Genomic DNA, 16,520 nt, shown 5'->3' on the forward strand with positions numbered 1-16,520 from the left:
ATTGTCGAGCACAAAAAAAATGGGCCGTTTTGTATTTCTTTTGGAGTATCTTTCGACTTTAAAATCATCATCATCATCATCATCATCATCATCATCATCATCATGGATAGTCTTGTCTCCGTCATCTTCATTGTCTCCATTTGTTTTAATAATTTGAGGAAATATAATTTCATCCTCTTTATATGACGGGGTTTCGTCTTCAAAATTAACGTGTCTGTGAATTTTACACATCGGATATTTTTATTTTATTTTTCTCTGGAAAAAATACTAAATTGGCTGGACTGTATCCAGGAAATATACCTCTATCGGTTTTAATATTTAATTTAATCTTTTTATCTATATATGCGAAACAAGTTGAACCAAATACATGCATTTGGCTTAAATTTCGTTTTCTACCACAGGAAGCTTCATATGGGGTTTTAAATATTGTTTTGTTAAAGCACCTGCTTCCTATATAGGCAGCCGCCATAAGTGCGTACGCCCAGTGGCTTTGAGGGAGTTTTGATTCAATGAGTAGACATCTTGCCATTTCAAAAAGTGTCCGCCACGCACGTTCAGCAGTCCCGTTTTCTGATGTTTCATGCCTGATATGATGGTTAATTAGTAAAAGTTCTGAGTCTTTATTGGTGAATTCCGTACCATTGTCAGAGCGAATACACTTGACTTTACCGTAGGGAGCCATGTCGGCTAGATATTTTTTAGTTGCTAGCAGGGTATCAGATTTGTTCTTTAAAAAGTAAACCATTATTAAACCTGAATGGTCATCTACGAAATTCAACACATATCTATAATGTGCTCTGGCCATCGATTCCACGGGACCTTTCAAGTCACAATGCACCATTGATAGGATTTTTTTGGCCTTCTTGTCTGGTATCTTGTTTTCATATTGTCATTTTCCCCTGCGTACAAACGTCGCAGTAAAAGATATTTTTTATGTTTTTATTTTCATTCCATCAACTACAGTCGGCAACTTTTTGATATCAGGAATATTGCAGTGTCCAAGAATTTTATGCCATGTCTTTAAATCATGGAAGGCGGTTTTCGATGGGACTACGCTATTTAAATAATATAGTCTTCCATGTTCATTAGTGTCGAATACAGTTCCATTCGGGTACACCAGTTTTGATTTATTGGGGCTAAAGTTTATATTTGCACTTGTTTAATGGCAGCTTGTATAGAAAATATATTTTGTTTAAATTTCGGGATTAGAAGACCGTTTTCTAGAATACAGAAACCCAGTTCACCTTTATTGTTCCTTAGCGAGATTTTAGCATCACCTCTTTTCAAAACGATATCATTTACTCGATTGCTGTCAGCTAGTTCTACAATATGATTTTGTGGCTTAAAGTTGGGATCAAAATTGATAAAATCAGATTCCCTTGTAATCACATGTGCCGTGGCACTACAATCGACAAGAAAATTATTGTTTGTTGAAGTGTTAAACGTACAAAAAAATAAGAATGTATGTTCGCTAATGGAGCTCTCTCCATTTTTAATGGAGTCGCCATTTTGAGTCCTGTATCTACATTGGAAACTCTTGTGATTCGGTCGTCCACAAATATAGCAAATAATTTTTGTACTTTTCTTAGGAGAAAAATTATTTTTAGCAAAGTTACGGTTTTTATTCCCGGCATGAGTATAATAAAATTTTGGTGCTTTTATGTGTGCATATTTTTAGATTCGTTTTTTTCTGTGATCATTTTTTCAGTTTCCTCGTAACTTTTGAGTGCTACCTGGAATTGACTAAAAGTCATGGTTTTTTTTCTGGATTATGACGGCGGTAAATGGTTTGAAATCACTCGGTAATCCCTTGATGACCAGTAATTAACAGACTGTCGCTAATAACTTCACCGGACATTTTTAACGAATATGCTGTCGTTTCAGCTCTTATAATATAATCTGTAATGGTTTCGGCTTGCTTTCGTTTTAGAGAGGTCAGTTCAGTATATAAAGAAATAATTTTGGGTTTCCCTTTCGATAAATAATGCTCTCTCAATATGTTTAATGCTTTGCATCTATCGTCCAGGGCTTCTCTCATTACCAGTGATAGACTTCGGTCATCTAAACACTGGAATTATTTCGCAAAGACAGTTGCGTTCTTTTCAATGAAGTCGGGGTCGTTTCTGTTTTCAGATTGTGATTGAAGTACTTTGTGTAGCTTTTGAATTCGTAGATATCCTAAAATTTTCACTTGCCACAATTCGAAATAAAGATTTACGCTGGGCCTATAACCTCTAGAAGTATAAGCCATGTTTAGTTTCAGAAAAGTTTCTGATGGTTCGTTTTTCTACACAAGTCCTGGTAGGTGACTAGTTCGCAGTAGACAGAACAGTTTCCGATAATTCGTTGTTCTACACAAGTTATGGGAGTTGACTGGTTCTCAGTAGACAGTTCTCGAGTTGGAATCCACAGGGCAAAAGATTCTTCCCATGTTGACACGACAACAACGTATGCGAAATTGCTACAGAAAGGTTTAATATTTATGGAGCAATTCTGGTTTCTGTTTCGTTGATAGCAGAACGTGAATTAATTCGATACGTCAGTTCCTAACAGCAACGTTTATAAATAGAATCTCCCGATTGTGCGGGATCATACCCCATTATACTTCTTTATAATGGGATGTGTCTCCTAGCGGCTTCGGCTGCATAGTACATGTCAAGGATTCGTCACTTGACACTCAGCCCAACAGGTGAGGGGCCGGGAACCGGCCCAGCACCTGTTGGACTGAGGTACACCGCCTGGGTAATACCTAGGAGGTCAACCCTCCCAGGCCTTGCCACCGGGCTTTCCGGTGGGGCAAGTTTATTGCTTGCTGTCTGAGGCGCCCCGACCGGGGAATGCCGACGGGGTTACTCGGGCAATTTTTAGAATTGCAGGAGTGCCCCTCCTTTAGGGGAGCCTGCGGGTATCCCACTTTCCAGGCCTTGTGCCAAATAATGCTGATGTGGGCAGCATTTAAATAAATAAATAAATAAATACCCCATTATACTTCTTGTATAATGGGATGTGTCTTCTAGCGGCTTCAGTTGCAGGGAGACAGGGTAGTAGTATACGTCAAGGATCCGTTCTTGATACTCAGCCCGACAGGTGAGGGGCCGGGAACCGCCCCCGCACCTGTCGGACTGAGATACACCGCCAGGGTAATACCCTGGAGGTCCACCTTCCCAGGCCTGCTACCGGGCTCTCCAGTAAGGCAAGTTTATTGCTTGTCACCTGATGTGCCCTGACCGGGGAATGCCGACGGGGTTACTTAGGCAATGTTTGCAATTGCAGGAGTGCCCCTCTTTTAGGGGAGCCTACTTAGATCTCTACTTTCCGGCATTGTGCCAACTATTGCTGAGGTGGGCAGCAATTTAAATAATTACCCCATTATACTGCTGTATGATGGGATGTGTCTCCTAGCAGCTTCGGCTGCAGGGACACAGGATAGAGTATTCGTCAAGGATCCCTTCTTGACACTCAGCCCGACAGGTGAGGGACTGGGAACCGGCGCAGCGCCTGTCGGACTGGGGATATCACCTAGGAGGTCCACCCTCCCAGGCCTTGCCACCCGGCTTTCGGTTGGGGCAAGTTTATTGCTTGTCGCCGGAGGTGCCCCTAACGGGGAATGCCGACGAGGTGCCCAGGCAATTTTTGATGAGGCAAGAGTGTTCCTCCTTTAGGAGAGCTTACCTATTCTCCATTTTCCGGCCTTGTGCCACATTTTGCTGCCGTCGACAGCAGATAAATATCTACCACATTATAGTGCAAAAATATTGCAACACACGCTATCCTATTAAAATATAGATTGAATAACAAAAGGATTTTGTGATGGGTATGCTGCCATGTAGAAAAGGTTGGGGAGGAATTTCATGTTTGTACTTACCTGTTGTTAATGTTGACTAAAAATATTTCACACATCAAAATAGAATAATAAATTGCAAATAAATACATTTATGAATGTTTGATTCAATTTACCTGAGGTAAACTGTTTTGATTTCAATTTTGATTCTTGAGCAGCAATTTTTGCTGATTAAAAACAAATCGAATGTGTGCTTCAGGTTCAAATGAGATTTGATGCATACATCAAATCTCAACTCTGTAAAATTCGATTGGTAGAAAATTTCGCACACACACTGGCAAGGTCACTTTTTATCTCTATATAAATAAAATGAACTCATTTTTCCCCTCCGAGTTTGACCTTAATAGGATTGAAAATCTAGAGATTTTATGCAGATGTACTGTACACAAACTGAATCGCGCTATCTGAGGTGTGTTATAGGCATATTACCTATCCGCTATTTCGCTGATCGGAGTTTCCTATATTTTATCTGGTGAGAGTTCACTGCCAAAACCGACTACGATCAATGGAAGTAGTAAATTATTCTGTCTCTAATAAATTCATACTGCCACCGTCACCCATTTACACCGGTCGTTACCGTTCACAGGAGACAATTACGGACGAACATCGGATTAGGTTTCTGTAAAAACTGGACTGCAATTTAGGTGAAACGCACACTGCTTATTTTTACGTTGGTTCAAAATAAAAACAAAAACAAAACAAAACAAAAACTTTACATTTTCTTTCCTTAAAATAAAAATTATTTTTAGTTCAATTCCGTTTTATTTCGCATTCTGCACCATTTATAACATCGTTTCTTTTGATTTTTTTATTGTACTTTATTTGGGTGTTGTATGTTTCTTTTCTCTGTTTTTCGTTTTGCCGATCTTTCCATTTTACAAATTCATTTCTTCTCTCTTTCCGTTTCTTCTCTTTTTCGCCAAATTTACCATTTTTTACATGTTTTTTTTTATTTTTATTTATTTATTTTTCTGCCCTCTGTTTCTGTTTCTGTTTTCACGATCTTTCCATTTTCTTTTGTTATTTCTTCTCTCTTTCCGTTTTTCCTTTAACATCGTTGCTTTCTTTGTAAAACAGCCGGATTTTTTTACACTTAACGAATCTTTCCTTTTTCTTCCGTTTCTTTGCTCTTTTTTCGCTGTCTTTCCAATCTCTTCCTTTTTTTAAAATAAACATATCATAAATCATTTCCGTTACATTTCGCTTTGTTCGATGCCTTTCTCTCTATTTTCATCGTTTATTTCTTTTAACCCATTTTTCCATTCTTCTTCCTTTTTCTTCCTCTTTTTTGGGGGGGGTGGGGGGGTGGGGGTGGAAACGTCCGTCTCACGTTCGTATATAGCAACATATTTCTTTGGTAGATTTCCGGGTACTAAAACCGCGGTGATGGAGATTCTTCCATTATACCAAATCGAGCCACAGTAAAGTGTGCCAGGGTACAGCTAGTTATATATATTTTCATGTGCCATGACATTTTCATGCCAAATTCAATACAATGGTACAGACTATAGAAATTATACATGAATAAATTTCAGCGTAGAAGTTAAATGAACAATTCATAAAAAAGAAACAATGAAAAAGGGATAAGTAATTGATTAAATGCTTGTTTCTCAAGAGAAATATGTGAATTAGTACATTTTCATGCAGTCGCATGTATATACATGACTGAGTATATTAAGAAATACGCTTTAATATGTTTAAATAGAAAAAGTATGTTTATAATATGAGTGTCAGAGTGTAAAAAGAACTTATCAAATAACTAACTGTTAATTTTATGAAATTATTTTACACTTGAATTAAATTAAAACTTACAAATTCTTTGCAGATAATTTTACCCTTTGCGACCGAGGCCGCCAACCTCCAATATTTCCTACTTTGATAGAGTATGGCATATAGGATTACTTCATAAGATCTCCAGCTACGGTATAGCTGGAAATGTCTTCTCAATTATTAAATCATTTCTCTCTGATAGGTTCATAAGACTAGTAGTTGATGGGCAGAAATCAGAAGCTCACAGTATTAATGCTGGAGTCCCTCAGCCCAACATTCTTCCTGATGTACGTTAATGATCTTCCAAATCACATCCTTACATCATTCATAGACATTTATATTGATGACACTACTATGTATGGTAGCACATCTAAGACCGTAAACGACCAAGTTCTCTCTGATTCTCTCCTCTGATCTCGAGAAAGTGGTACAATGGGGAAAGAGGTGGTTTGTTACTTTTAATGCATCTAAAACCAAGCTTTTATCTTTACATCATCAACGCTCTGATACCTATCTGGCATCAATTAAAATGAATGGCTCTCGTCTTGGAGAGGCCTCATGTTTTGACAAGCTTCTGTGCTTGATCTGTACTCCTGATCTTAAATGGAACACATACATTAAATCCGTTACAAAGGCAGCTGGAAAAATTGTGGGATTCTTCTATCGATCCAGTAGATATCTCACTGCTGATGCAATCCTCTATCTATATAAGAGCCGGGTACGTCCAGGGATTGAGTACTGTTGCCACATTTAAGAAGGAGCTGCTAGAAATGACTTATCCTGCCTCGATAGAGTTCAAAATAGACTTCGTAGCCTCGTAGGGGATGTCCTTTTCTCTTCCCTGCAACCTCTTTCTCACAGAAAAGATGTTGTGAGTTTGTCTCTGCTTTATCGCTATTTTCATGGCAAGTGCTCAAATCTATGGTCGCCCCTCGCCAAACTTTCACAAGAAACACCCGTCTAGCAGAAACCGAAAACACTATCAATAATTTCCCCACTCTTTATCTTTGACTAAACCTAACCGTAGATTCCATGAGCAAAGCTTCTTTCTTAGAACTGCACGCATGTGAAATTGTCTTCCGTTTTCCTGCTTTCAAACTGATTACAATATGGATGTCTTCAAGTCTAACGTAAACAAGTTTTTGATGAGCCGTTCCATATAAGTTAACAAATTTACCGAATTTCCATTGCTAACGATTACTATATTGTCCAATATCTACTGTACACTCTTTAACCCTTATCCTCAAGTGGCCTCTTAGCCTTGATAAGTGGTGATGCCTATGTAAAAAATTCAAATATCATGGATCCATTGTGTTATAAATATAAACACCTATTTCAAACACACCATTGACTTATAAAATAATCTACCGTTTATTATGCTGTGCCTTTCTGCTCGTAAAAGTATTAACGGGTCAAAATCGGACTTCCTTCTTTTATGGGATTTTTTTTTTCGATTATCGATTTTCGATACTTATCAGGTGCAGTTCAATAGAAAACCTATATAAGAACACTCCCATACACATCAAGTACCTTCGTGTGAAATTTCAAATAAATATGCCCAACGTCTTTAAGTTCAAAGGGAAGGAACTCTTTCTCTCACACACACACATATAAAGTTACATAAATACTTATATACTAGCCGGGATCCTGACGTTGCCTTGAATTGAAGGATAATCACACTCCCATATTTTTATTATCAATCGGTAAAATCGCCCATTATTTTAATGAAATCCGTTGATTGCCTGCTATAGTTTGGAACCCATCGCGGTGCACCAGAAGAATCTTCACATGCCTCTCCATAGTAACTTAAAATCGTTCTGCAAATTCGGCATACAAATAAGACAACACATCATTCGTACATTTCACTTGGCAGCAATTTTGTACTTTTTGAATGGTGTCTACATTTCTGCAGCTGATGTAGAGCACTGCTGAATTAGCAAATCGTATCCGTTTTTCTTCATCAGGTCAGGTGTTTGTGCTAAGGTAGGGTTTAAAAAATAAAACCTTCCGATCAAAATCGATCACATCATAGTGGAATTATAAGTGGCTTTTTGTCAATACATATCCTAAAATCCTCAATAAGTTTTTCAGAAAACAATAATTTTGCAAACAACGTCCATTGATTAAATGATAAAACAGATTACTATGAACTAAATTGTGGCAATTTATAAAGGTAAGTACACGTAAATTAATGAAGATTAGTACACGTAAATTGATGAAAGGTAAGTACAGGTAAATTAATGAAGATCAGTACACGTAAATTGATGAAAGGTAAGTACACGTAAATTAATGAAGATCAGTACACGTAAATTGATGAAAGGTAAGTACACGTAAATTGATGAAAGGTAAGTACACGTAAATTGATAAAAGGTAAGTACACGTAAATTGATAAAAGGTAAGTACACGTAAATTGATGAAAGGTAAGTACACGTAAATTGATAAAAGGTTTGTACACGTAAATTGATAAAAGGTAAGTACACATAAATTGATGAAAGGTAAGTACACGTAAATTGATAAAAGGTAAGTACACGTAAATTGATAAAAGGTAAGTACACGTAAATTGATAAAAGGTAAGTACACGTAAATTGATAAAAGGTAAGTACACGTAAATTGATAAAAGGTAAGTACACGTAAATTGATAAAAGGTAAGTACACGTAAATTGATGAAAGGTAAGTACACGTAAATTGATAAAAGGTAAGTACACGTAAATTGATAAAAGGTAAGTACACGTAAATTGATGAAAGGTAAGTACACGTAAATTGATGAAAGGTAAGTACACGTAAATTGATGAAAGGTAAGTACACGTAAATTGATAAAAGGTAAGTACACGTAAATTGATAAAAGGTAAGTACACGTAAATTGATAAAAGGTAAGTACACGTAAATTGATGAAAGGTAAGTACACGTAAATTGATAAAAGGTAAGTACACGTAAATTGATGAAAGGTAAGTACACGTAAATTGATAAAAGGTAAGTACACGTAAATTGATAAAAGGTAAGTACACGTAAATTGATGAAAGGTAAGTACACGTAAATTGATGAAAGGTAAGTACACGTAAATTGATAAAAGGTAAGTACACGTAAATTGATGAAAGATAAGTACACGTAAATTGATAAAAGGTGCGTACACGTAGATTGATGAAAGGTAAGTACACGTAAATTGATAAAAGGTAAGTACACGTAAATTGATAAAAGATAAGTACACGTAAATTGATAAAAGGTACGTACACGTAAATTGATGAAAGGTAAGTACACATAAATTGATAAAAGGTAAGTACACGTAAATTGATGAAAGGTAAGTACACGTAAATTGATGAAGGAAAGTACACACAAATTGATAAATGTAAGCATACCTAAATTGATGAAGATAAGTATACGTAAATTACTGAAGGAAAGTACACGTAAATTGACGAAAAATACATGGAAAGTGATGAAATTTAAGTACACATAAATTAATGAAGATTAGTACACGTAAATTGATGAAAGGTAAGTAGACGTAAATTGATAAAAGGTAACTATACGTAAATTGATGACAGTAAGGAAACGTAAATTGAGGAAGATAAGTACACGTAAAGGTATGATAGGTAAGTACACGTATATTGATGAAAGGTAAGTACACGTAAATGATAAAGGTAAGTACACGTAAATGTATGAAGGTAAGTACACGTAAATGATAAAGGTAAATACACGTAAATTTATGAAGGTAAATACACGTAAATTAATGAAGGTAAATACACGTAAATTGATGAAGGTAAGTAAGCGTAAATTGATGAAGGTAAGTACACGTAAATTGATGAAGGTAAGTACACGTAAATTGTTAAAGGTCAGTACACGTAAATTGATAAAAGTAAGTACACGTGAATTGATGAAGATAAGTAGACGTGAATTGATTAAGATAAATAAAGATAAATTGATGAAAGGTAAGTATCGAAAATTGATGAAAGGTAAGTACACACAAATTGATAAACGTAAGTATAAGAAATTGATGAAGATAAGTACACGTAAATTGACGAAAGGTAAGTACACGTAAATTGTTAAAGGTAAGTACACGTACATGTATGAAGATAAGTACACGTAAATTGATAAAAGATTGTTATACGTAAATTGATTAAAGGTCAGTACACGTAAATCAATGAAGGTAATTATACGTAAATTGGTGACAGGTAAGTACACGTAAATTGATGAAGATAAGTACACATAAATTGATAAAGGAAAGTACACGTAAATGATGAAGATAAGTACACGTGAAATAATGCAGGTAAGTATACGTATATTGATGAAGATCAGTACACGTAAATTGATGAAAGTAAATGCACGTAAATTAATGAAGGTAAGTACACGTAAATTCATAAAGGTAAGTACATGTAAATTGATTAAAAGTAAGTACACGTAAATTGATAAAAGGTAAGTAAACCTAAATTGATGAAGATAAGTATACGTACATTACTGAATGAAAGTATACGTAAATTGACGAAAACTACATGGAAAGTGATGAAAGTAAATTCATAAAAGTATAGTACACTTAAAAGTAAATTCATAAAAGTATAGTACACGTAAATTTATGAAGGTAAGTACACGTAAATTGATAAAGGTAAGTACACATAAACTGATAAAGGAAAGTACACGTAAATTGATAAAGATAAGTACACGTAAATTGATAAAGTTAAGTACACGTAAATTGATAAAGTTAAGTACACGTAAATTGATAAAGTTAAGTACACGTAAATTGATGAAAGTTAAGTACACGTAAATTGATGAAAGTTAAGTACACGTGAATTGATAAAGGTAAGTACACATAAACTGATAAAGTTAAGTACACGTAAATTGATAAAGTTAAGTACACGTAAATTGATAAAGATAAGTACACGTAAATTGATAAAGCCAAGTACACATGAAAGTTAAGTACACGTAAATTGATGAAAGTTAAGTACACATAAATTGATAAAGCCATTTACACATGAAAGTTAAGTACACGTAAATTAATGAAAGGTAAGTACATGTAAATTGATGAAAAGTAAGTACGCATAAATTGATAAAGGTAAGTACACATAATAAAACGAACAGATTTAAACAAAATATATTTATTTTGTTTGTTTGTTTTTTAATCCTTAAGAGTTTTGAAAGTATTTAATATTTAAAAACATGTCTTGTAAATTTTGAAGATAACAAAATGTTTTATCAATATTTAATATTAAAAAAAATGTTTTGTAAATATTAATATTAAAAACATGTTTTGCAAATATTTAATATTAAAAAACATGTTTTGTAAATATTTAATATTAAAAAAATTGTTATGTAAATATTTAATTAAAAATTTTTTTTTGACATATTTGATATTAAAGAAAATGTTTTGTAAATATTTAATCTTAAAAAAATATTTTGTAATTTTTTTTATATTAAAAAACATGCTTTGTAAATATTTAATATTAAACATTTTTTTTTTAAATATTTGATATTAAAGAAAATGTATGTATTATAAAAAATGTTTTGTAATTATTTAATATTAAAAAACATGCTTTGTAAATATTTAATATTAAAAAAGATGTTTTGTAAGTATATATTTTTTCTTTTAAATCTAAACTTTTTTAATATATTTTAAAAAAATCTTGCGTGCGAACATTCGACCATGTGCGCTTTTTGGCGTGTTTAAAATCAACCAACGCCAATTCCGAGGTCGAACAACCGGTGTCACTTGAAATGTGTGCCAGTGTTCGTTTTCTTCAACGGGGTATCAAATCTTTACTTGATTCGATAAAATAAGTACACATAAATTAATAAAAGTATGCACATGTAAATTGATGAAGGTAAGTAAACGTAAATTGATAAAAGTACACGTTAATTAATATAAGTACACGTAAAGTGATAAAGGTAAGTACACGTTAATTAATATAAGTACACGTAAAGTGATAAAGGTAAGTACACGTTAATTAATATAAGTATACGTAAAGTGATAAAGGTAAGTACACGTTAATTAATATAAGTACACGTAAAGTGATAAAGGTAAGTACACGTTAATTAATATAAGTACACGTAAAGTGATAAAGGTAAGTACACGTTAATTAATACAAGTAAGTACACGTAAGTTGATGAATGCAAATACACATAATTGATAAAAGTAAGTTCACGTAAATTGCATTTTGCTTCATCAATTTTCAAACTTAAGAACTTAAACCTCCGTTTCTTCGAACTCCTGTAATGCTCAGCAGCAAGGAGACCTCTGTTTAGATTCCAACAGTAGTCGGCCATCATGACTGCGTATCAGAAACCCTGATACCTGGTCTCCATTTCTTTCAGATCCTAAGGGGATGTTTCCCTCTGTTCGTCATTTATTGAACCCATATTTTAAGGAAAGCGCTCCATATGGGAGAATAGGTAATGCATCTTAACGCTCATACTACAGCCCAGGTGTCGGAAAGGAATTAGCATGGTACTGACAAGTTGTGCATAGTTTCTGGCCTTATTATTGTAAAGAAGGTTATTCACTACCAGAAAAATTGTCTTCCACGCTTCCAGCTTCGTTCATTGACTTTTCAAACTCTGGATCTCTAATAAACTGCAGGATTTGAGAACAGTCAAAGATGCCAGCTTTCAACTTCCCCATGATAAATCCTGGAAAGGTTCTGCAAACGTAAGCAAAGCAATCACTATTCATTCAACTACTTGATTAAGCTGGATTTAATGTACGGCGCTGAAAAGAGTATTTTGTCTCTGTTCACAAGAGGGTCGTTAATGACGTTCCTTTCCTAGTCCTTCTGCACAGGAAAATCCTTCTTCGTTTATGCTGAGCATTAATCTGTGGAAGATTTTGAGGTTTTATAACTTCAACTGGTTCTTTTTCTTATCTATCACGACCTAAATATTTCTTATTAAAATGATAATTTCTAAGCAAAACATTCGACATGACATTTCATCCCCCCACAAACTTCTAAAATACTCCACGCATGCATACATTCAAACAAAAATGTAAAAAACTGTATAGCTCAAAAACCTGGCCTGTTGAGGAACCCCGATATGATTTTTCAGCGCATTTGATTCGTCCTTAATAACCGTATTAATTTTTCTTTAGTAAAACAGAATAAATGAAAATCTTTTCGTGTTTTTCAATTTAGAAAAATATTGAAAATGGTGATTCATACAAAATGGGTTGTATTGATTAAAATTACAATGGAATTTTTTCTTAAGTAGTAACATCCAAATGTGATAAATAAAAAAAAACTGTCGCGTGTATCAATTTAGAAAAATGCTGAAAATGGCTAAGAACGTTAGCACAGTGGTTAACGGCATCGAGTGACAACCTGGATTTGCCTTGCAAATCTAGTTAGTTCAACAGAAACACTTTCACTAGAAATAAGTTTAACTCGGCGGATAATAGGGAAATCAATGCTAACAATAGCACTATCTGATTGATACGAAATAAATAGACAAATACTGATTTTTTTAACATTAAAATAAGATTATTCCAATTTCCTCCTGTATGTTTCAATAAGGGTTACTAATGTCTTAGTTGAAAACAAATACTTTCACTTTTATTCCTTGTCCTAAGATAAGAAAAATAGAAAACGACCATGGTTATTACGAAATCTAGTAAATTATTTAAATGTGTTCAGTGATTGGTAATTAGTGAAACATTCAAATCTAAGACCGATTTATTTTTTTGAAGAACTGATTAGTTCTTCAAAAATATAAATCGGTCTTAGATTTGATACTATGTTGAAAAGAAGTAAAATGTCCATTAAGGAATACTTTATTCATTATGCCAAATGATCTGTTTTGATGAGTGCATTAATACGTGAAAATAAAGAATTGGTCTAATACTAACCAGCCAAATAAATAAATGGTTTAATACTAACCAGACAAATAAATAAATGGTTTAATACTAACCAGCCAAATAACCCAAAATGGCAGAGCCAAATCCGTAGATCGTTTCAGAGATAGCGGTTCCAAAACTGTATTGTTCGGCTCCCACACATTCTAAGATGCCGATGTTAAAAAGTCCAACAGGGCAACTCATTGCAAGAGACAAAAATACGCAATAGACGAACAGGGCTGAATAAGTCTCCGCAAAATTGATAAGAATAGACATCAACCCAAAAGCAAATCCAAATCCAATAAAGATCAATATGAAAGGGACATTGGTCCACCGCTGGATCACACCAACAAACACTCTATAAATACAAAAACATGAAAATTAACATGTAATTCATTTCACTCTAATACTAACAATCATGTACACACATCATAAATCGGAAGTCACGTTTTATTAAATTCTCGTCATTTATTGTTGAAATATTAAATTCTTTCAAGAAATCCCGTTGCGGTAAGCATCTGACGAAGGCCAGTGGGATAGTTAGCCGAAACGTCGTGAAGCACAACTACGAAAGATAAGAATAATAGTTCGCAATAAATAAATTAATAAATAATACTCATCTCAATAATGAATTCCAATTAAATAATATAAAAAAAAATTACGGTGTTGTTTTACCGTCCACTTAAAAAAACTCATTAACTATTATCTTCGAGTGGCATTTCGACCTTGATAAGCGATGACCTTGATAAGTGATGACCTTGATAAGTGATGATTGTTTATTTAAATAAAAATTTAAAACATATCCGCAAGTAACCTTTCCCGAGTTTTGTTGACAAATTCTGGACGTGACAAAGAAAAGTAAACGAGTTATTGGTTGACACGAATGAAAACGGCGTTAACATTCAAGCCAATTCTATGCAATTACCTAAAAGAGATGAACATAATGAAAGTGGCTGGATACATTCTTACTACTTAGATTTTCGTCGAAGGTCGCACACTTTTCTGTCAGAAGACAGGCCTTATATAATCATAGGAAATAAAAGCGCAAATGATAATACATTAAAAATACAAATGCATTATTTTAATTTTTCAGAAAGTAAAGAAAAAATAATTGAAATAGTGTTTTCTTCTGTGTATTCAAGGAAAATGCAAAATAATGTGCTTGCAAAAAGCTTTGTACTGTCCTTGGAACGTTCAGATATTACATACGTCAAAATTCGGTAATCCCCATATATACTGATATTCTTTGGAGGTCGATTCTGTACACGAGCACACAGATACAAACATGGCGTGTCTATTTTACGATGGTATTTTTGGTAACAATTCGTTTTTATAATCTCAGTTCCAACATGACTGCCACACAAGTTTACACAGAAAAATATTTTTGACTAAATCAAATAAACATTACTTAACAAAACTAATTATCCTAAGTGTGTGATGACTGTCACTTATCCTAAATCTGAGGTGCTACTTGCTTACCTCTATTCTTAGTGGTAATAATTAACTTCAAGTCTGTATGGCGGTCTAAAACCGTGAGGACCTTAATTAAGTCACATACTGGCAAATAAAATGAAATTTATTAACAAAATATAGCAAAGTGCAACAAGCCATGCAAACAGATAGTACGATAATGTGTTCGTCAATATATGTCGTTTGAATGCAACATAAAACCAGGATATTATAAACATTGTTACTACCTCCAGTGTGATGGTTCACAGAATAGAAACGTGTTTTTCTCTCAATAAAACGAAAACGACAATGACTACATTTATTTGAAGGGTCCGATGGGAATTGCCCTGGGGTGAAATACTTCTCGAAATATATATTTAAATTCTGAAGTATAACCACGGCTTCTGGCACAATATCTCACAATCGTATAAAATGTTTTTTTGTTATAATATGTATATTCTGTTAAAGTCTAATTAAACCGGAAATATTTTATTACAAAATGTTGAAACAGAATTGATGCTTTAAGGAAAGTTTAATATGCGTGTGTAATATTTTAAAATGTTAATTTATCTCACCTTGGTGCGGCTGGCAATACGCAATAAATGCTGTAAACAAAAGCCGCTTGCTTCAGTTGCATCCCTTTTTTGATCAGAAAAGCCGGCAAGAAGCTGTAGAATCCATTTGCGGCACTCATAGAGAATAAATTCATGCAAACGTATGCAATATAGAGAGGATTTCTGAGAATAGAGAAATCCAGATTTTTCTCTTGCGCATCGGAATTAGGGTTAGTATTTGGATTAAATTCAACATTTTGAGGTTTGGACGCTTCTTTCATCCGTTTTTTCTTCTTTTTGTATTTCTTCGACAGCAGAAGGAAAAGGGATAATGGTATCATTTGAAGGCTAATGCCACCGAGTATAAGCATCCCGCCTCTCCATCCGTATTGATGAAGAAAAATCGGAATTAAGTTAGGAAATATGATGCCACAGAGCGGACCAGCCAGGGATAATACTGTGATGAAGGACTTACCAGCATCACCAAATTCAATGCCCATCACAATGAAAGCATTCATATAAGCCATGCATGAAGTGCAACCTAAAAATATAAATAACATGAAAACAAAGAAAAGTACAAAATGTGGAAGAGAGAGAAATAAGAGAGAGAGAGAGAGAGAAATAAGAGAGAGAGAGAGAGAGAAATAAGAGAGAGAGAGATAAATAAGAGAGAGAGAAATAAGAGAGAGAGAAATGAGAGAGAGAGAGAGAACAGAATGTGAAATATATAGAGAGAAAACGAAAAGATACAAAAAAAAAGATAGGGCAAAAAAGGCAAAGCAAAAGAAAGAGAGAGAAAGCGAACGAGAGAGAGAGAGAGAGAGTTAGAGAGATATAAAGAGAGTAAGAAAAGAGAGAGATAAAGGAAGAGAGCGCACAAGAGAAAAATAGCAGAAAGGGATAGAGAGCTAGAGTTAGATAAAGAAAGAGAAGTAGTTAAAAACAAAGCACGACCAAAACGGAAGGAGGGAGTAATATTTTTTTGACGAAGTTCCTCTTTAAAAATCTACCAAAATCAATTATCGAATCAATACGAAATTTTCACCGATTAATAATCGGTGAAAATTTCGTATTGATAAATGAAGAACGAACTTTATAA

General features: G+C 34.1%; 1 protein-coding gene across 1 annotated transcript in view; it reads right to left on the bottom strand.

Annotated features, from left to right (window-relative positions):
- Positions 1-16,520, bottom strand: part of LOC145243791 (monocarboxylate transporter 2-like) — a 67,819-nt gene that overhangs the window by 6,981 nt on the left and 44,318 nt on the right. The window contains exons 4-5 of the mRNA XM_080106828.1: positions 15,443-15,962; positions 13,493-13,776 (exon numbers count right to left, since the gene is read on the bottom strand). Of these exons, the coding sequence (XP_079962954.1) occupies positions 13,493-13,776; positions 15,443-15,962 (804 nt within the window). The remainder of the gene's footprint in view (positions 1-13,492; positions 13,777-15,442; positions 15,963-16,520) is intronic.

Source organism: Euprymna scolopes, chromosome 22 (assembly GCF_053919585.1).
Source record: "Euprymna scolopes isolate OS-2025 chromosome 22, ASM5391958v1, whole genome shotgun sequence".
Lineage (NCBI taxonomy): Eukaryota > Metazoa > Mollusca > Cephalopoda > Sepiida > Sepiolidae > Euprymna > Euprymna scolopes.